General features: G+C 42.5%; 1 protein-coding gene across 1 annotated transcript in view; it reads left to right on the top strand.

Moving 5' to 3' along the window:
- The window catches only part of CSMD3 (CUB and Sushi multiple domains 3), a 2,682,374-nt gene that overhangs the window by 2,436,213 nt on the left and 223,981 nt on the right, over positions 1-22,180 (top strand). Inside the window, exons 56-57 of the mRNA XM_069220640.1 lie at positions 12,636-12,809; positions 20,272-20,454. Of these exons, the coding sequence (XP_069076741.1) occupies positions 12,636-12,809; positions 20,272-20,454 (357 nt within the window). The remainder of the gene's footprint in view (positions 1-12,635; positions 12,810-20,271; positions 20,455-22,180) is intronic.

Here is a 22,180-nt window from a genome sequence, read left to right as displayed (position 1 = left end):
AAGCCAGTATTTGCCCGATCGGTCGGAAGTGGCATGAGTGCGGGCCGAACAGGCTGCATAGTTTAGACAGCGCAGTCTTTTTAATATGGATATATGTTCTGCTCGGGTGGACGCAAGCCGGTGAGTATCTGAGGAGTGTTGGGTAGCATTTTGCTCATGTTGCATCAGGGACCTCTCCACTTGAGTCAGGTCACGCTCGATGGATTCGCGCAAGTTCCATTGTGTACCCATAGTATGTCCTCTGATGTAGACTTTAAATGCTTCCCATTCAATAAAACCAGAGGACGCCATGCCGTTGTTATATTCAAAATATTCAGGAATCGCTGAATCTAGCGACATTTTGAATGCTGCATCCTCCAACAGCTCCGGTCGAAGTCACCAGGTGGGAACGATCGGAGGAAGCACATCCCAGCCCAATTGCATGAGTTGTGGATTATGATCTGAATAAGTGGGACCTAAATAGTCAGTCATCAGTACTGCGGGTACAGATTAGTTGTGCATAATATTCTGTCAAGACGGACATGCAGTTGGTGCTGAGCAGAAAAGAAAGAATAGACCATAGTGTTAGTGTTTAGTTGACCCCATATGTCTAACAATTGCCAGTTCTGGGCCCAGCTCCGAAATGCGCGTGCAGTCACCACGGCAGGTGCAGTGGGCAGTGGTGGGAAGGAACGGTCCAGATGGGGGTCTAGTACGCTATTAAAGTCGTCCCCCAACAGCCAGGGAGGATCACTCCAGTTAGAAAGAGGGCTGGATAATGCGTGGAATAAAGAGGCTTGGTCTGAATTCAGAGCGTATATGGAACCTAGCACCATTGCTCGGCTAGCGAGGTACCCTTGTATTAGGACATAGTGCCACTGTGCATCAATGGTCTGATTCTCCACCCCGAATGGAGTGCTCAGTTTAACCCAGATTAGTGTTCCTCTGGCATAGGAGGAGCAGCCTGTCGTTAAAAGCTACCCTCGCCAATACCACTGCAGTCTGACAATTCAGGCTGCGCAACGTGAGTCTCCTGTAAGAGTGCTATGTGGACTGCGTGTCTCTTAAGATATAAATATATGGAATATCTGTGTGCTGGTATGTGTATGCCTTGCACTTGCCATGTGAGAATTGTGGTGGGGTTCATGGTGGATCAGTAATTCGGAAGTGCCCCTCAGCCCCACTTCCAGGGACGCAGGACATCACCCAGTCAACGATGAGACTCTCACAAGGAGGGGGCAAGGGAAATCCAGAACTCTGTTCTAAAGTAAACAAATACAACTCAAGACCAAATACTGGTGTAAAGGTAACATGAGGGAATACCATTAGAGCAGAGGGACAAGTGGTATTTGCCCAAACAAGTCAGTTCGCCTATTTGGCATAACAGATGCGAGGGAGTGGCTCCCACGAGTGGGGGAGTGACGTGAGTGAGGTAGGTTTTGGTGAAATCTAGGAAATAACCCCTAACCCAATATAAATGTGGGTAGCCAATGTCTATAGTATATAGTATCTAGTATAGGGGACATGAGGCAGGACCCCGCCAAACAACAGTTACTGGCCAGTGAAGGCGCCAAGACTACGGAGCCCTCAGCAAGATCATAGGCAAAGCAATAAAATCCTCCAAAAAGCTGAAATGGTATGTAGAAAAGTGCGGTCCTCCAGATTCCACTCGCAGCGTCACCACCAGCTGATTAATTGTCATCCGTGCGTCAGCCTGGTGAGTTCAGATTAGATCATCTGCCATTCGTGGCGTTACTGCGGGGTGGACGGAGGACCCCACCTCAGAAGTCGTCTCGGAAGAGGAACCATCTTCACCAATTGAATTTGTGAGCTCTGCGTCCATGTCTGAGGTGATTGATGGAACTCTGATGGCTGCGGCAGATTGCAGTGCACAACAATGCCTCGGCATCTCATTGACTGATCAGGTCTGTGGACTCCAGCCACTCCCAGGCTGCCTCTGGAGTGTTGAAGAAGTGCATTTTACCGTCAGTTGCTACCTGCAGTTTGGCAGAGAAGAGGAGAGAGTATGTCAGATTGAGGGCGCAGAGTTTACGTTTCACTGACAGAAAGGAAGCGCGTTCTTTTTGTACAGCGATGGTGTAGTCTGGAAACAGGATAACTGGAGTATTGTCCACTTGGATCATTAGGAGTGATCTCACTGCATGTAGGATAATATCCCTGTCTGCATAGTGCGATAGGCGGTGCTGGAAGGGACACGGCCCTGCGTCCAGTGGCTAGGCCTCGTAGGGATCCTGTGGGCTCAGTCTACTGAGAAGAAAGGTGTCAAAGAACCTTGCAGGACCAGTTCTCGAAGCCAGGTTTCAGAATAGGCGACTGCAACCAGATCCTCTACACCCTGCGGGAGGCCTATAACACGAATGTTATTCCTCCTGGTTCGCCCCTCTGCATCTTTCACATGGTGTTCCAGTACCTCTTTCCGGTCCAGTGCCATCTGTAGCGAGGTCTCCAGTTGAGTTGTCTTTGCCGCAAGGTCATGCAGCTGTTCTTCTATTGAGACGGTTTTATCTGCTTTGCGGTGATCTACATGAAGTAGGGTGAGATCAATGGTCACTTTATCGATCTTGCCCTCCAGCGAGGTCCGGGCTTGCTCCAAGGAGGTGCCTATCCAATCCACAGCCGCCAATACTGCATCTAGTTTGTGGCTGTCAGGATATGGGCCTCATTTCTCTGCGTTTGCAGCTTAGCCCCTGTGCCAGAGCGGAGGCGGCCCATGCCTGCCACCACAAGATCCGAGGGGGCAGCGTGCATTGGTGTGGGTTGCAATTGTGTGCGCTGGTGAGATTCAATTCAGAGGGAAGGGAGGCACAGTGGGCCCGCTTGCATGCACGCCACGAAGCCCAAGGTGCAGAAGCACAAGCAGCCCCCCTTACCTTGGCAGTCGGAGCCGTGAGTGTCCCGCCACAAAGCCGCCTCAGTGCCTGGATCCAGTAGTGATTGATGGCTCCAGTGTAGCCAAGCAAACCACAGGGGGGACACACAGGTCGGCGCAGTGACCCCTCCCAGGCCACCAGGCCTCTGCTGTGCGGCTCTTGCCCCCGGACCTAACCGCAGCTTCAGCCCCGGGCACGATCCCCTCCATCAGCAATTGGAGTAGGAGCAACCACCGACCAGGTAAGTCTCTGATGTCACAGGGCTCCAGCCCCACTCCACCACCGCCTCTCCCATTTGCTTTGCAGCCCGGCTCACCACGACTGGCTCCGTACACGCCTCAGTTAGGCTCTGATCCGATCTGGCCTCATGTGCGGGGCCGCCTAGGAACAGGCCGCTCTTCTCCCATTGGCCAACAGTTCTGATGACACCCGCGCCACCTCCTCAGACCGATCTGACGGCGCTGTCCAACTCTCTGCAGGCTCCAGACGTGCAAGCACGGGCGTACGGCGACTCATCAGCCTCCTGGTGCTGTATGTGAGTCAGATGTCTGGGGTATCGTCCCGGAGCTCCCTCAGCTTGTGCCCACCATCTTGCCCGGCAATCCACGTGACCACTGTTTACTCCTTTGATAGTAATTTGCAAAGGATATTTGTACTCCTGCTCTCCTATGTGCCCCCCTCCTTATCTTTCTTCTTATTCACTTTCTAGTTGTCTGTTTCATTCTGTCCTATCTCATATTCTGTTACTATCTTGCTGTTCCTTTCTTGCAACCTCAACCAGTCCTTTTTTATATGTCTTCAGTTACCTCACAATGTTTCTTTTTTCTTATTCTCACATTCTCTTCCTTTTTAACTTTTTCTTACTTTTTGTCTAGCTATTATTATTTTCCTCTTCTTCTACTTTGTACTCACACTACAATGCTTTATTGTTTTTTCTTTCTCTCAATAATGTTTTTCTGTACCTCCCCATTCTCTTTCATGTCGTCCCCGTCTCCTTTTTCTCTTTCCAATTTCTTAGCTCTTCGTTGCCCATGTTTCCAATTTCATACAATTTTAAGCTCTCTCCTCTCTTCTCTTTTGACTATTAATTTCTTTTTGCTTTCCTATCTCCGCTGTCTCTCATAACTCTCCTGTATTTATTTTTCCTCATCTCTCTGCTAGATAATCTATCACTGAATCTTTTTACTCTAAAACATCCTATTTCATGCTCACCTTCTGTCTTTGTTTGCACTCAGTTGCTCCTCTCTCCTGATACACTGTACTGTTTTCTTCTGTCCTGATGATCCTCCTCTCTTGCTCCTATGTCTCTAAATATCATTACACTTCTAATTCCTCTCCTCTTACTGCGCATCCCTTCAATTCATCACGCTGTCTTCCATTTGTTTCGCTGCTGTTCCTTTTCAATATATTATTCTCCTGCCTCCCATCTTCCCCCTTCTGTCTTTCTCACCTACTTATTTCAACATGAACCTTCTTTCTCCATTACCTAGAAACCATAGTGCATGTCTCCAGTCTTTCCAGTGTCTGCCTGTCACACCTTTTATTCTTCTTCTACGCCCCCCACCTTCTCCTCTCTCCCATGTTAATGCCTCATTTTCTCTACTCTCTCCATTATATTCCCTTCTTTCCATCTCTAACCTGCTACCAGGTCTCATGTCTATTTTCTTTTTGTCTCTCATTCATGTAAATTTTCTTTCTTTTTGCTATTTCACCTCTCATCTTTCTCACATACCTCTACTCTTCTATAACATTGTCTTCTCCTTCTTAATCTTGCTCTCCTCACCTCTCCAACCCAATAGTATGGACTTTCTTCTGTAATCTGACTTGTTCTCTCTTTCTCTGTCGCTTTTTTGTGTCTCTCCCTCTTTTCCCTCTAGAATCTGTTCCATTTCGTTTTTTTTTCATTTTTATTGCTTATATTTTTATCATTCGAAATTCTTCTAAATGCCTAACGCCTTGATTACGGTTTTGTAGAAAGTTTGGTTGAAAATCCCTGCAGGACGAAGCATTTTGGTGCATATAAACCTGCGGCTATTTATATGACCTCGTATTTAAAATGGTAGCTATGTTAATAGAAATCACGTGTGCAGTGCTTCATTTGTAAATAAAAACGTGCTGGTGCCCAAAGCCCTCCTCTTAAACACGCGGCAGCTGCAATTAAATGTGGAAACACGGAATACTGAGGCAGCGTAATCCTAAAGCCATCTCCGGCCTCTTCAATCAATTTAAAGGCATTCCCTGCTCCTTTAGCTCACTTTTGCAGCTTTCTGCTTTCTTCTGTTGTGACACTTTTTCGTTTTTCTCTTTCTCCGTCTTTTCCCATATATATCTTTCGCTCGCAGCAAATGCTAGAGGCAGAAGAATAAGCGCCGGCCCTCCAAAATAAGTACCAGTGCTCCGTGCCGGAAAGAACAAGCACAAATGACAGCACGTGTGTTATTTGAGGTTATCGGAATAATGTGCCCTTTCCTAGATCAATAATAGTTAAACAAAGTTCAATAAAATACAGGAAATTCCAGTTTTAGTAGCTCGGGCCAAAACATTTCCCCTTTTCCAATAACGGGAAGTATTCTGATTTGAATTGTAATGTACAGTGCAAGGTATCTGAACCATCCATATCCTTCTGGTGCAATATATGAGAGGTTTTGTATCATGAAACTTTCTTGGTGAAGTTGTGAAAATATGTACTAAAACGAAACCACATCTTTTCAAAATACTAAATGTCAATTATGTTTGAGTGGTTTCCATCAGACTTCGTTAACCATTCATTTGTTCCAGAATAACTATCTATTCATAGTACTTGTAAACATGCATAACATTACCAGCATCTTGAAAGCTTTTTATGCACATCAGACAAACTACCACTTAACGCTAATAGATGTCTTATCAGACATCATTGTTTTTGTTTAAATCTCTTCAGCGCCTTCATTTCCGGCATTCTGATTTGGGATTTTGCACAAAATTAAAACAGCATATATCATTTTTACTTTGATTCTTATTTTGTTTTCACACCTTCTCTACATTCTAAAGAGAGATATTGCACAGTGTTTGTTTTTTCTTGTCCCAGAAATAGCCTGGCACCACAAGTCACATATTTTGTTAGGGCTTACATACAAGTGCAAAATAAACCAGTTTCATCTGAATGTAAAATAATATATATTTGTAAAGCTAATTCAATATCAATTGTATGTAACATTTAAAACTAATATAATTAGCTCAATGTTGATAAACAAAGCATGAAGTTTAAATTAATCTGAATGCACAACACACGCGAAGCACAATGTATTATTATCAGCACCATCCAGCTCATTTAGCCAGACAGTTACACCAAGGAAAATAGCGAGCAGAGACAAATCCATCACCAGATCCATTACCAGACAGCCTTGCATAGTCACTACAGGCACAATGTCACTTTACCAGCTGTAAAGTCTAAAGGTGTTGCTTTGAAGATGGATAACCCAGTGTAACTGCAGATGTTCTGTGGAGTATAAGTAAACACAAACATGCACAGATGTACTCAGCAGTAATAACCGTACAAATATACAGAACCAGCTACCATCTGGTTAGAAGTGAAACACGTCTTCTCTGAATAGCATTGTCGAGGTTCTGTGGCCATCCACTGTCACCGAGCACATTGAGTTATCAATCCTGTCAGTGGAGATTTAGAAAGACAATGATAGATTGTTTGTCAAATGGGTATCTTGTACCACACCAATGATAAGGAATTGTGTATGGGAAGACATAAGATTAAAAAAAAATCAGTACCCGCTAGTAAGAATCACTGAGAATGCAACACATATGGATTGATCGAAAGTGGCCAGTCCAATGCGTTACAATCAAAAATCCTTCTATCAGCAAGGTGGAGTGGGACTGCCCCCTGTATGCTCGTCTTGGCATGTGAGGAAAGGGCCCAGATGCTTATAGACACTCCCTGTGTGGTTAGAATAAAGAGCATTGAGGCTGGCAGTAAAGACTGGATAGTATTATGAATTTCCACAAACTACTTCTTGACAAACGTGGGTTGCAAGAAGCAGCAGCCCGTGAAGATCATGACAACAGTAACAGAAAACCATTGCTAAAGTGCTTGAGTGTGCAGTGGTACTATTGACCTACACCTAACTGACATATTATATTTACTAGTAAATGGTACATGTGCCCAGTGCCTGTAATTTAAATGCTACCAGTGGGACAGCAGCACTTCTTGTGCTACCCAGTAAAGTATCCTTTTTCAAACATGTCCTAGACCCACCACTGCAGCCGTTTTAAACTGCCATTTCGACCTGACAAAATAGACCTTTTGCCAGGCCAAATCTCCTTTTTAATATATATAGGTCACCCCTAACGCAGGTCCTAAAGGCTCGTATTTTATTTTAAAATGTAGGACATGTGTGCTTACGTTTTACATGTCCTAGTAGTGAAAACACCTAATGCCATTTTCACTATTGCAAGGCCTGTCTCTCCTATAGGATAGCATTAGCTTTTGCCCTTTGTGTATTCTTCCTGGACAGTGAGACAAAGGGGGGGTTGCAGGTGTTGGCAGGATAGGCCATCCATGCTGGATAGCTGGGATGCAGTTGTTCCCTTCCCCACTTACATTTCAAAGGGCTAGCTCCAGCACACACACACACACACACACACACACACACACACAAGGACCTGACACAAGCCTTTTGCAACCCCAACACTGGTCATTTTTCGCATAACTAATTTCATAGCAAAAGTTGCAGTGATATTGTCAATGATGTCACAGAAGATATCATGAGTGATATAACATGTGCTGTAATAAGCAGTGCATGGCAAGGGTGTGAGCTGTAGCTACCATAGGGCATGATTTATAGCTATTTAAGATAAATGTAGCTTTAACAGCAAACTTTCTATGGTTTTGTGTTTGTGAAATCTGAGCTATACCACGCCTGCAACATTTGTATTTTTCAGTGAAGTTTTACATTTTTTAATGGTATTTCTTAACTAAAACACCAGTGTAACCTTAGCTCTTTCAGTGAATGTCACCATTTGTTTTTAATATAAACTGTACTATAATGAGACCCATAAGTTTAATTTAGTAATATATATTTTCAGAAGTTTATAAATACACTTTATTCACACATTCTTTCTTATTATATATTTAAAATTAAGGTAAGGTAACTTATGCAGTCTTTCTATAAGTGTAATGCAACAAGTCTTTCTTTTTTCCTTCATTTTATGAATATGTTAATCCATTCCCAATCAAAAATAGCACATTCAATCCTCACCCAACAGCACACTTAAAGCAAACATATGCTGTTGCAAAACCTATAAATGCCTATACGTTTAACATGTCCTGTTTGTGAGTAGCTTTTTGAGTATGTGCATGTGTGAGTGGCTATATGGGTGTGTAAGTGGGTATGGGAGAAGCTATGTGGGTGTGTGAGTAGGGGTGTGAATGTCTGTGTGAGTGGATTTGTGGGTCTGTGATGGGTGTGTGAATAGTTGTATGTGTGTGTGAGTGGATGTGTGGGTATGTGTGCGCCTGTGTGGCCTGAGAGTGGGTGTGTGTGAGTGTTTTTGTGGGTCTGTAAGTGGGTGTTTTAGTGGCTGTTGGAGTGTGTGAGTGGTCTTATGGATGTGTGAGTGGTTGTGTAAGTGGGTGAGTGAAATGGGGTATGTATGTCTGTGAGTGGGTGTGATTGGTGTTGTGGATCTGTGAGAACATGCATGAGTGGCTGTATGGAAGTGTGAGTGGGTGTATGAGTGGTTGTGCGGTTGTATGAGTGGCAGTGTGGATCTGTGGGTGGATGGATGAGTGGCGGTATGGGTGTGTGAGTGGTTGTGTGGATGTGTAAGTAGGTGTGTGTGTAAGTCGGTGTGTGTGAAGGTGTGTGGGTCTGTGCATGGGCTTATGTGTTTTTTAATTGGGATCTGGATCTGCAGATCTACCGCTGAGCACACAATTGGCTCTGCTGAGTGCTACAGTGGATCCACAGATGCTTGTGTGCTAAAAAAACATTTTTGGACAGTTATTTGCCCATGAGGTGTTCATCACTGTCCCTTGGCTCAGGGTACCTCTACCCAGACTCCATCTTTCACGTTTACATTTTATTTTCCCCTGTAGGAACCTAAAATAATTAACAAAATGGCAGCTGCAACTTTCCTCTCTGATTGTGGCTAGCCAATCACCACATTGCTGTTCACACATGGATCCATGGATGTGCCTTGGTGGATTTGCAGTGGATCTGCATCTCTAGATATAGAGAAATCACTTTACTTTAATAACCCCAAAACTCCTGAACAGATTAACACCAAATTACAAAAAATTGATTTTTCAGGACTGATATCTAGCTTTTAACCAAATTTGGTGTAATTCCGTTCAGCGGTTCAGGCTGTAGTCATGTCTAAAATCCCTATGGGAAATTGCATGGGTAAAATGCATTTTAGGACCTCCCCTTTTTCTCGTTCCCCCACTTGATGGATCACACCGAAACTTTTCAGACAACAGCTGAAGTGACAGATGGATGGATGAAATATATATGGTCACCAGTAGGTAGTTATATTTAGGCCCATTCCATAGAAAAAACATTTATTGACTTGCCTATATCATTGGTGCCGGTTGACAAATCTTAATGAAATTTTCCAAAAAAGGCTGTCATTATGACACTGGCAGTCTACAGACCACCAGGGCCGTGGTGGCGGTCTGACTGTCGCCAAAGCAGTGGCCCAAACCGTTTTGACAGCAGTCAGACCGTCACATTATGACCGTGGTGGTTCATCCACGGTCAGACTGCCAGTTTCTCTCCCCTGACAGGACTGGCAGTGCTGACGGTCCTAATCTGCCAGGGCAGCGCTGCATACAGCACCGCCCTGGGGATTAGGACCTCCCTCTCCACCAGCTTTTACATGGCGGTTTCACCACAATGTAAGATCTTGTGGAGATAGGGTGCAGGGGCCCGATGGCCATGCTCTTGGCATGGACAGTGCAGAGGCCCCCATGGACAGCCCCATCAAGCATTTCACTGTCTGCATTGCAGACAGTGAAAAGGGCATTGGGTGCTGTTGCACCCTACACACCACAAAATTGGCGGTGGGTCAATTATAAGCCAGCATAAATGTTGTGGGCGGTTCCCTGCTGACCCAGCAGGGAACTCGTAATAGGGCCCACGGGAAGGCGGACACACTGGCAGAAACCTGATCTCGAGAGTTTGGCGGGCAGCCTTTTCCACCTGCCAAACTCGTAATGACCCCCAAGATGTTTCAGTGAATCCTGTTGTACATGGGAAGTTTTGGGGAGATCTGTCAAGTGGGGCCTGAGAAAAAAAAGGTGTCAAAAAAGTGTGTTTCACGTTATAATTCCTATAGGGATTTTAAACATGACTACAGCCCAAACTACTGAATGGAATTACACCACATTTGGCAGAAAGGAAGCTTTTTGTCCAGAAAGGAGCCTTTTGGTGTTCGTGCTGAGATCTGATTGGCTGCCGACACTTCTCCAACCCACCCCTCCCCTGGGCTCAATTATAAGTATTTTGGTGAGCCTCCTGTACCCCCTGGATCACCGCCTCCATGGGCCAAACTATGAAATTAATGTGGGAAAGGCCAAGCGCACTCCCACCCCACAGCCCAGGGAACCGGCACCTCCCCAGGGCAAATCATGAAATTATTGCAGAATTATTATCACAGACTCACACAGACACTCACATACGCACTCACAGAGACACTCTCACATCCACTGTCACACCCAGAGACACTCTCTCACACCTATTAGTTAGGTTCAGAATTTACTTGCAAAAAAACAGAGAATTTCAGCAGTTATAGTTAGTTATTTCAAGTAACTATAACTCGCAGACTGAGGTAACTATAACCCCAGATATAACTGCACTCATGACAACTTTTATAACATCATTTAAAATATAAAGGAAACATTAGCAGTCAAATTATTGAAGAGAAACCGTGCATGGCGGGGCCGCGAGTTACAGTTTACTGTTCATTTGTTTTGTTTTACATTGATGTATAGTCACCAAACATAATATCCCACTGCAGAATATGGCACAATTCGTGTTCATTGAAGTTTTAATTTTTTTTTTTCCATATTTGTCAACAACAACTACTGGGTAAAGTACCTAATTTGTCAGCTTACAGAACAAAACTGTAAGTTAAAAAAACAAGATCTTTCATAAGTACGTAACTAGAACAACATCAGTCTATCTTTCAAAATAAAAGTGTAGATGTATAGAGTATATATGCATATTAAGAGAATGGATCGCAACTTGGGTTCATGATTTTGCAAAAGATATTTTGAATATTTAGTTGTGTACTTTTACACAATATATTTTGTATTTATAGCACTGAGAACAGAAGTCACACATGTGACATAAATAACAATGAACATACTACAAGACAAAGGATATATCCCCACGGACGTCAGCTCACCAAAATGCCAGGGGTACCGAAAGTAACATCACACGCCATTTCATCTTTACGTAAACTCACACACACTTGCTTACACAAACACACATTTACTCATATACACTCTGTTCTACATAAGCGCATTCTCACCGCAAGCATGCACACAGCGTACTTTTAAATGTGTTTTTTACTTACCTCAGCTACAAAGAAGGGTCATATTCCAGCTAACTGTACTCCATTTTTTGCTACACTAATAGTGAATAAAATATTATTCACTATTAGTGTGATTAAAAAAAGAATTAAACAAGGAAGTGAAGCCCAAAGCAACGCCCATAAGGACTAGCTGACCCTGTGTTCCTGGCACTGATTTTGCAACCTCTGAGGTCAGGGCTCGCAGTGGCCATGTCAGGGATCGTAAGGGGCAAGCTGTAGGCCGCTACTGCGACCCCTGGCGACCCCTAAATGACCCATGGGTGTCTCTAACAGTACACAATTCAAAACGGAATAGGAATAGGCGAAGCTTAGATTCCATTGTGATTGCTTTTTATAACCATTTTCAGGACAAGATAGCGATCACCATACAATTCAGGTGCTCAGATCAGTCAAAAAATAGACAAATCATTGTTAATAAATGTTTAATTCATTAATCAAAGACATTTACATTCATTCTAATTTTAAGCAATTCGTCACTACTGTATCAGTTTTAATACATTGCTTCTGTGTTTGAGTAGCAGCAATCAGTTATAAAACACAGATTCTGTTGTTTCAGAATTTCCTGGTCCCGAATTTTTATGGGTATGCTGTTGATTGGTGATGCCGAGTTCGTCATCAAGAAATTCTTAGAGACCACAAAATGTTTTACCTTGGACCAGTTTCTGCTTCACTTTTAATCAGCAATTATTCATTTCCCTCGTATAGCAAAGTCGTCCTTAAGCCTTTGCACACATGTGATGCGTTCCAGAAAATAAGCATCCAAGGAGATTGATATTTGTGGATTTTTTGAATAGCCAAACATTTTTTGTAGAAGCGTTTTGGTTAACTTTTTCCACCACGTAATGCTTTGTACATTCATGTGCTCATTTCGAAGTGCAGAACGTTGTGGAAAATCCATAAGAAATATGTATACAACCCTTTTACACACAGCGTGAACATTTCTCCTCAAAAGCCAGACATCTGTGCAAACCATGTCCACAAAAGCCTACCTGTTCAGTAGCCACATTTTAGTAGATTTAGCCCTGCAAAACATGTTTACATTTTACTTGATGCTTTTAGAAAAACTGTTGCCTATGGTGTTAATTCATGTTTCAAACTGTTATTTTGGTGCCTGTCAAAACGTGTATGTTATATGTATATATAATTTATTAAGCAGTTGTTTTTCATTCCTAGTGATAGACTGTGGTCACCCTGGTGTACCCCCAAATGCAAATATGGTTGGTGAAAGATTTACATTTGGATCCACTGTTCGCTACTCTTGCACTGGAAGGAGAGCTTTAATCGGCCACTCAACGCGCACTTGTCAGCTGAATGGCCACTGGAGTGGATCTTTGCCTCACTGTTCAGGTAAGATTTATTTTGGCTTATATTTACAATGACTGTGATCAATCTGCTTGTAGAGATGTTCAGCTGCAATTGTTTATTTGTGGCATGCTGGTGAATCTCGATTCCATAGCTGACTGGCATGAATTTGAAAATGTCCTGTTTTGAGTAAAATCATGAATATCTGCTGGGTTCTGAAGGTGCCATTTGTATAAGTAAGTGTTGCTTCAAGATATAGAAGAAAGAGAGTATTCTTAATACTCTATTATCACCAATTCCATGCATGATGACAGTATATTGATTGCTTGTGATGTTTGAAGGCATTGAAATTGGCTGACAGATCTAGCAGGACCTATATTACAAAACCACAGAGGGTAACCCAAAATAAACCCAGGGGACTGGGTGAAGATTTCGTTACATAAACTACAATGTCCCCATAGGAGACCAGATTATTAACAAAATAGTTTTCTAACAATAACAGACAGAATGGGTATAGATACAATTAAATAACTTATTTTATTATTGTATACACAGAATAAAACCACAATCATACAAATCAAAAAGAGTCCCTAGCACAACACCCTAAAATAGAAGGACAGAAAAAGTGCAAATATCAAGTGCTCGTGTTCAGAAAAAGAAAACAGAGATAATGAATCTCATCACCGTCTAATATAACAAATACCAAAACATATATACAGCCTGTTGGTTAATCTTTTTCTGCATTAAACCAATCCTTAATTCAAAAGGCATTAAATTGCCATTTTAGTCCTTCATCCATACAACAACCAACAACAGGCTAGAGCATCATCGTCGTCATTTCGACCCCCTTTCCGCTCTTGGGCCAAACTCAAAAGCTCCTCCTCGGGTCTTTTTCAGGACAAACCGATAGGGACCCCTAAAATAATACAAATCAAACCAATCAATCCAAATTACTCATTATCCCATTCTGTTATAACCCAACATCATCTGTACTTACCACTTGTTATAACTTAATCTGTACCATCCTATTTATCTCCAGAGTTTTCCAATCAAAATCAATCTATAAATGCAAACAAAAATCAACTCAATTTATCCAACCACGCGTGTTCCATAAAAATCATCTATAACACAGTTTCCCTCACAATTTTATTCCACACTTGACAACATACCTTCTCACTCATAAATTAATTCCCAAGTGTACATCTCCCATATTATTCCTTGAATGGTCCTTATTTCCTTCAATAAAAAACAACAAAATATTCTAAATTATATTTGTTGCCATAACCAATCAGATCCTCAATATCAAATTTCTAGGGATCCAATCCACATCATATCCTTTTAACTACCGAATTGCTCATATTTACTTAGTATCCTTCATTTTGTCTTATGTCCCAGCCCTTCAATAAACTAGGCAATCCTATTTCCATAATTACCTTTTCTCAACTTAAAAAATATTCCTTCTGTTTTTCTTCCATTAATGAAAAACAGGCCATATCAAGAAAAACACTACCTCTTATAACATCTTAAATATACGGCATTACATACCCTCCACTGGTATATTGGCATAACATGCTCTAATCACGGACAGAAAGGTCCTACAATCATATTACCTTACGGCCATTAATGTCTCTCTCCTGCAGTTCCTGTCATCATTTTGATCGTGTTAAAAGCGCGATGTTAAAAGAAGCGCATTTTTATATCCTACGACCGCACGTCCAATTAGCAGCGTATTTAAATGTTTCAAACTATAGCGACCTTCTCCCTTCGTCAGTTTCATTTATAAAAAAAAAAAAATGCCTGTTCGAAGAACGAGTCAGGCATTAGTAGTCACTACAGCTTTCACTCACATACGTCCGTCGACCCGCATTTAAAACACAGAAAACATTCTGTGGTCGCTTGTTTCTCTTATTTTGAAATGCCTGTTTGACAGACGTGTCAGGTATTCGTATTCGCTACAGCTTTCACTTACTTACGTCCGCCGACAAGCATTCAAAATACCGAAAACATTCCATGTCAGTTTCACCTTATTTACAAGACCGTTCAGAAAGCCGGGACAGGCAGAAACCATTCCTGGCAGGTTTAACTTATTTAACCGAAAGCAGGCGAATTCATAACTTTCCGGGCACACTTACATTGGGTTCATATTCAGATATTTAAAACATTTACACACTTAACCTTTATCTCATTTGAGTTAAAGATCAAAAAAATAAAAACAGTAAAAAATCGGTAAATCACTTTTAACTTACTTTGGTCCATTTTCAGATATTTAAAAAAGTAAAACCACTGTAACTTAATAGGTTATACCTGAATTCATATATCCAAAATACAAAATAAGCATTGAACCTCATGTTATTTTCCCATTTTAATAGGTATTCACAAGTGAATTTCTCACTCTCAAGGAGATTCTTTAATACCATATCTGGGTCATGTTGTGCATGAAAAGGTCCATCAAGCAGGGGCCAAGGAAAAGGGGGAGGGGGCAAAAAAAGTGTGTTTCCCTTGTTAATTCCCATAGACTTTATAGACATGCCTGCAGCCCAAACCGCTCAACACAATTACACCGATACTTGGCAGAAAGCTTTTGATTACCCTTTTTTTTATTTGGTGTAAAGCCATTTAGTAGTTTAGGAGAAATTAAAGACAATCCAAATTTGTATATATAGAGTCGCTATTACTTCATGAATAATGCCAATCTCATGAAGAGGTTTGTCTGGCTGCCAACACTTCAATCAGGAAGTGTTAGCAGCCATTTTGAAACTCGGCTTCATCTGAGTCCAAAAAAAAAAAAAAATGAATAGGGGCAGGGTACTGCTCCCCTATCCTACTAGCCCCCAGGGCTAAAAAGCATGTTTTTCAAATTTGTGTTGAAAATCATGAATGTTCACAAATTTTGCCATGAACTCTTAAAAAAAAAAGAAAGCAAGCGCAGTCTCCTGCGCTTGCTTTTCATTTTTCCCCTGGGTGGGACTCATGGCCCCAGGGTCCACCACCACACGGGGAAAATTAAAATAAAGGAGTGGGGCTGTGTGGCCTCATGGATCCAGACATTGCCGTAGGGACCACCACCCCAGGGCCAGCTCCTGCTACCTCCCATCCCAAGGTGCCCACCCTCAGGAGGTAGCTGTTTGTTTTTGCTTGGCAGGAGCGAACAGCTGCCACCAAGCAAAAGAAAACATGACTCTGGTTTCAGCAAGCAGGAGCTCTTAAACAGCTCCGGCTTGCTGAAAGCGGAGTTTACATCTCTTTCCCTGCATGCTAACATTCATGCAGGGAAAGAGGTGAAAATATTGCACCTGCAAGCAAAGAGCAGCTCCCTGCTTGCAGGAGCAGTGCCGGCTTCCCCAGGAGACGGGACCCAGTTGGGACCGCAGGGGCCTGGAGGCTCTCCCTACGGTCCACGCAAATTGAAGAAAAGTGAAAAGAAAATCTTTTAAAGGTGGAACTGCATATCTGCAGTTCCACCTTGAATAGTGATCTGATAAAGACGCTTGAGGAACAATAACATTCGCAAAGTTACAGACACACAAGTTCACTGGAGACATTACCACGGCATCTTTTAAGCAGCTGTAGTGTAGGAGATGCACTATACAGATACCCAACGAAGTGGCATTTACTAATTACCCAGTAGAAAACACCCCAGTTGGGTAGAAATTCTGCACAAAATGGTAGCCTCTTGGATGGATATGCAGGGCAGGATTCATTCTGCCCTGATAATCATTGGACAGAAAGCAAACCTCAACTGGAAGCACTTACAGATAAAAACAAAGCAGGTGCTCAAGATGAAGGTCCATTTCTGTAAGGTACTGATCATCCTAAATTCTTGCATACAGTCAAGGCAGAGCAAGTGTTTTTTCTCTGCATTTCTACCCTGAAGAGTTATCTGTAATCCTTGATGGAGGTGTTTTCATCCTTGCTTTTTTGAGCTCAATATCTTATGCAGTGACTGTGGCAAGTGGGTACTTTATTGTCAACTGCTGCTGAGACCCAACACCCGCCATGCACAGCTGAAGGCTGTGCACAATGCTGGGTTGGGTGGTTATTGTGGATTGGACACAGGGCCTGCGGCCAACCATGCCATGCACGGGCTTGCGGGGCACTGGGTTGGGTGGTTGTAGGGGGTTGGATTAAGATACAGTAATTAAAATTATCTCAGGTTAAACAAAACATAGAAATTCACTAAAAAGAAACAAAGGTTACATGGACGTCATAGATGGGAAATAGTATTAAAAAAACATGGAAATTCACTTAAAAAAACAAAGGTTACAAAGAAGTTACACTTACGGTACAGGGATGTTATATTATAAACATACAAAACCATAGAAATTCACCTGTTATAGTTAGAGTTATTTCAAATAACTTTAAGTTGTGCCATAAAGTAATTAGAACCCATGCCCTGACCAGGCACTGCTAATTACCTCAGATATTACAGCACTCATGACATCTTTTATAATGTCATTGATAATATCACTGTAACATTTATTGTAAAATGATTCCTAAAAAGACTATGCACGTCAGGGGTGCAAGTTATAATTACCTTAGGGCACGAATTATAGTTACTTGAAATAACTGTAACAGGTGAATGTATATGGTTTTGTACATTTAAAATGTGTAACTAGAGCTTCTCCAGCAACCAAGGCAGAAAATATCCCCACCCTGAGTTGTCAATTGGCGCAGTGTGTACGCCAACATCCTTACAGGTGAAATGAAAGTAAAATCAGCCGATACACTCATTTGTTTTCAGGGGCATATCTCAGCCCCCTGAGCACCAATTTCATCGGGCGGGGTACTGTTGGAAAGGGGAGAATCTCACTTTTATGGATCCCTGCTTGGGGATCGCCTCTGTAGGGCAATACACAGACAGCGATCCACTCCAATAGGCCACCTGGGAAGAGAGAAAGCCCCCTTGGGCATTTGGCTGTTGGTCCCCCTTAATTCTTTTGCAATAAACAGTCTTTCTGCAACCCCCCCCCGGTGGCAGATGGGGGCAGTAGCCCCTATTCTGCCCCTAGGGGGGCAGAAAGTTCACTAGTCACCTGGGACTTTTTTATATTTGGGAAAGGGTGGGGGCCCAGTCTGCCCCCCAGGGGGAAGAAACCCCACAAGATACCAGTTTTTGGTTTTTTTTTATAAAATAGCGGTGTGGCTGCCCAGGATTGGCCATGGAATTCCCCTATCCTTCCCCCAAAAGTAGTCAAAGTCTTTCTGCCCCTGTGGGGAGCAAATGGTGGTTGTTACCCCCAGTCTACTACCCTGGGAGGCAGAAAGCCTACTAGGCACCAGGGATTATTTTTTTAGAAAAGTCTAGGGGTCAAGGCTGCCCAGATAGAGCACAACACCAGCCACACCCCCTGAAAAATAGTCACATTTGTTCTGACCTCGGGGGCAGGGGTGTTGTGCAGAAACCCCACTAGACACTTGCCATGCCCACACCCCACATAAATGGGGACCAAAGCCTTAATGCCCCTCTAGGGGCCATATAGGGTAATTACCCCCAATCTGCACCCGGGGTGGGGGAGAAAGCCCACAAGATGCCAGGGAATAATAAAAAAAAAAACATAGAGGGAGGCTGTCTGGCATGGCCATACCACAACCCCAAATAAATGGGACTCAGTCTTTCTGACCTGCTGGGGGGCAGATGGAGGAATTTACCCCCCAGCCCACGGCGGGACAGCCAGCCCACTAGATGTGAGGCAATAAAAAAAAAGAGGGTGGTGGGTGCTGCCAGCCACCATGGGCATAGTTAGGCCCCCACCCCAACTGAAGGGGGCAACCGGCTTTCTGCCCCACCACGGACTAAAGCATCTCATCCCAATGGAAAGCAAGAGGACATTTGACTATTTTGGTTGTTGATGTTACATATCGGCCAGGAGAGCTTGGCTAACTCCCAGTTTCGTCCCACTTGCAATGGTGAGCTGCTACACTTTTTGACCTTCTGTACGCTGCCACTAGAAAAACCTACCATACTCATATACACAAGTGAGGTACCATTTTATAGCATTTTGTGCTGTTTCCTGTTGTGAACACTAGACCTACCCACACATGTGAGGTACCATTTTTATCAGGAGACTTGGAGGAATGCTGGATGGAAGGAAGTTTGTGGCTCCCCTCAGATTCCAGAACTTTTCATCACAAAAATGTGAGGTAAATGTGTTTTTAGACAAACTTTGAGATTTGCAAGAGATTCTGGGTACTAGAACCTGGTGACAGCCACAAAAGTCACTCCATCCTGGATTCCTTTAGGTGTGTAGTTTAAAAAATGTACAGGTTTGCTAGGTTTCCCTAGGTGCTAGCTGAGCTAGGACCCAAAATCCACAGCAAGGCACATTGTAAAAGAAGATTTAGTTTTGTGGGGAAAATGTGCTGTGTCCATGCTGTGTTTTGGGACATTTCCTGTTGCGGGCACTAGGCCTACCCACACAAATGTGGTGACATTTATATCAAGAGACTTAGGGGAACACAGAATAGTAGAAAAAGTGTTTCTCTGCATCTGTGCCTTTACATGCAAGACAGTGTGTAAGAAAAAAGTTATGTTGAGATATGCCCTCTAATTCACCTGCTAGTATGGGTATCCCCAAATTTAGAAATTTGCAAATAACGACTGCTCCTAAACTCAATATCTTTTGCACATTTCGTAAATACATGTTTCGTTGATACCTATTTTTCACTCTTTCTATTTTACCAAATGAATTACAGTATATCTGGTACACAATGAAAAACCATTGCAAGGTGCAGTTCAACGAATGGCTCTGGGTACATACGGTTCTTTCTGAACCTATAAACCCTATTTATCCCCTCAACGTGAAGGGTCCAGTAGATGTAACGAATGTAGCTTTTGAAAATCAGCCATAGTTAGAAGAAGTTACAGATGAAAACGTAGACACATGTGGCTGTTTTTTTCAACTCAATTTCAATATTTTTTTTTCAAGGGTCATTTGGCATGGATCACTTATGTGGACAAAAAGTTGTTGAGGCCTATATAGCCTAAAATAGCCTTTGCACTGGAGGGGGGGGGGAAGGCCTAACAGTGAAAAGGTTAAGGAAGGGATACATTCTTATTTTTGCCACAATTGAAAAAATATTTTACACAAACCCAAAGTTGCTCTTATCCTGTATTATAATCATCCCCTAATTAACTCCTACTGTTTGGACAGACAGCCCTATTGCCCTCTCTGTGAAATTCAGTTCTTAGTTCACATTTCCACCTAATGAAACCAGGGTAAGGAGCTTCTACAAGATTGGGCAGCTGTTTTCATTAGAAAAATATGTATTTGTTTCTTTACAATATAAGCGACATTTGTGGTTGAAAAGTTTGCTGGGAGTGTCTTCCTGTACCACTCCGCACCTAAAACTAATATCATTCAGGCGTGAATTCAAAGAACAAAAGTTAATCATTTTCAGAGAAAGAAGACTAGCCCAGAGGTTCCAAGTTAATTACCTTTTCTGTCTTTGAGCTTTTCTTGGTATCTCTCACGTTAAGAGAGAATTCATTAACTGTTGTCATTCGCAGGTGATTCAAGTGGTCAATGTGGTGATCCGGGAGTTCCAGCTCATGGTTCCAGAGAGGACAATGATTTCAAAACAAGAAGTGTTGTGCATTTTAACTGTGACAATGGGTACATCTTGCATGGTTCAGAAGAAAGAACATGCTTGGTGAATGGAAGTTGGACAGGAAAGCAACCTGAATGTAAAGGTAAGTGAAAAAACATAACTATGTGTGTTCTACTAAATGAGTTTCTGGCAATTTTGTGATTATCATTGCAAAAATAAATTTGATTTGTACTCCTGAAAAATAATCACGATTTCCTCCTTAGACTGATTTGTATCTAAATCTTGCACCATGTAAATTAGAAAATAAAACGAAAACCTAAACAAATAGGCAATAAATACAGTTTGTTGTTGATGCATCTCTGAAAGGCATACTCAAAAGGTAGCTTGAAAATGTGATTTATAATTGTGGATTTTTCACTACAGGGTGTAATGGCTGTAGGCAATCTGACTCCACATTTGCTATAATCTAAGAAGGAGAAGTAATAACTTGGCTGTCTAGGTAGACATCAATAAAGCATCAAATGAAATAAAACATATTGAAATATAAAAGTACATTATTACTATCAAAATAAAGTTATGAGTGAAAGCTCACATAGGCATCTCAAAGTATAAGGTAATGCTGCAGTATAAAATTACAGTTCAAAAATCAGTTTCACTTAAAAACATGTTAATATTCATTAGTGGAGAAATGAAGCAAGGTGGCTATAGTATATAGTGATAAGTGAACTTGGTGCCCACACCATAGCTTGCAACAAGGTAAGAGATGGTTAGTCAAACATTGGACAGTAACCATAATATTACCTCCTTCTTCATGCAGGGTTGCACAGGTCCATGGCAAAAACAGGACTTAAATTGTTGGCCCTTTAGTTGCACTGGAAAACTGAACAAGGCTGCTGCAGATCTGTAAGAAATTGGGTTATTGGTTGGGGGGGATGAAAGCCTTCTCATGCAACATAAGCAGCAACCATAGTCTCTGTTAGGGTAAAATAGAAGTAAACCCCAATTAACCTGTGCTTAACTCTGTAACTTGACACAAAAGCAGTCAGGCTTAACTTAGAGACGATGTGTAAAGTATTAATGCAGCTCTTCAGACAGCAATAACATGGAAACACAACATGAGAAAACCTCCCACACTAATTTAGGAACATAGAGTACAACTTAATAAATGAATTGAAACCAAAATGACAAAAATTCATTCAGTAGAACCAGAGATATGAAATTTGAAAGATTTAAGTGAAAATAATGCCTAGAAGCACTCAGCGCCAACTGTTGGTATCCGGTCACACTGAACCGGAGCAAGGTCACAAGTTCAGGCCGACCATGATGGAGCGTGGGCCTGGATACAGGGAAAAAATTCAACCCTCTGAAAAAAGTACCTTAAATCCTATGTAGAGGATACTTTCCATAGCAACAGTTCATGGTAGAGGATGCCATCAACATGGGGATTATGATATGAAGGCCTGCTTTGAGGATGCATCGCACAGCGGCAGTTCTGCTGCCGCTGTGAGGAGAGGCACATGAGGCATTGCACTGCATCAGATCTGCTTACAGAACCACATCTAGTCTGGCAGAGCACCCTTAAATCCACTTTCAGGGATCCAGGACTTGGGGTGGCACCACTCGGGCTGTAGCACTCAAAGCAGACAGAGTTCCAGTGCTGGGTTTGAGGTGTTTTTGTGGAGCCTTTGCTGTAAGTAATGTTCTAATCAGGAGGCCAGCCAACTAGACATTGGAGTCACTCTGGTGGTCCTAGGTTCAAGATGGAACCCTTAAAGTTACTCTGGTGGCCCTAGGTTCAAGATGCAGGTCCAGTCCTTCTCACTCAGGCAGCAGGACAACAGACTAGTAGTCCTGCTTGCAGAGCAGCA

The sequence above is a fragment of the Pleurodeles waltl genome, chromosome 2_2 (assembly GCF_031143425.1).
Source record: "Pleurodeles waltl isolate 20211129_DDA chromosome 2_2, aPleWal1.hap1.20221129, whole genome shotgun sequence".
Classification (NCBI taxonomy): domain Eukaryota; kingdom Metazoa; phylum Chordata; class Amphibia; order Caudata; family Salamandridae; genus Pleurodeles; species Pleurodeles waltl.
The sequence above is the reverse complement of the archived record's forward strand: the minus strand, read 5'-3'. Positions and strand labels throughout refer to the sequence as shown.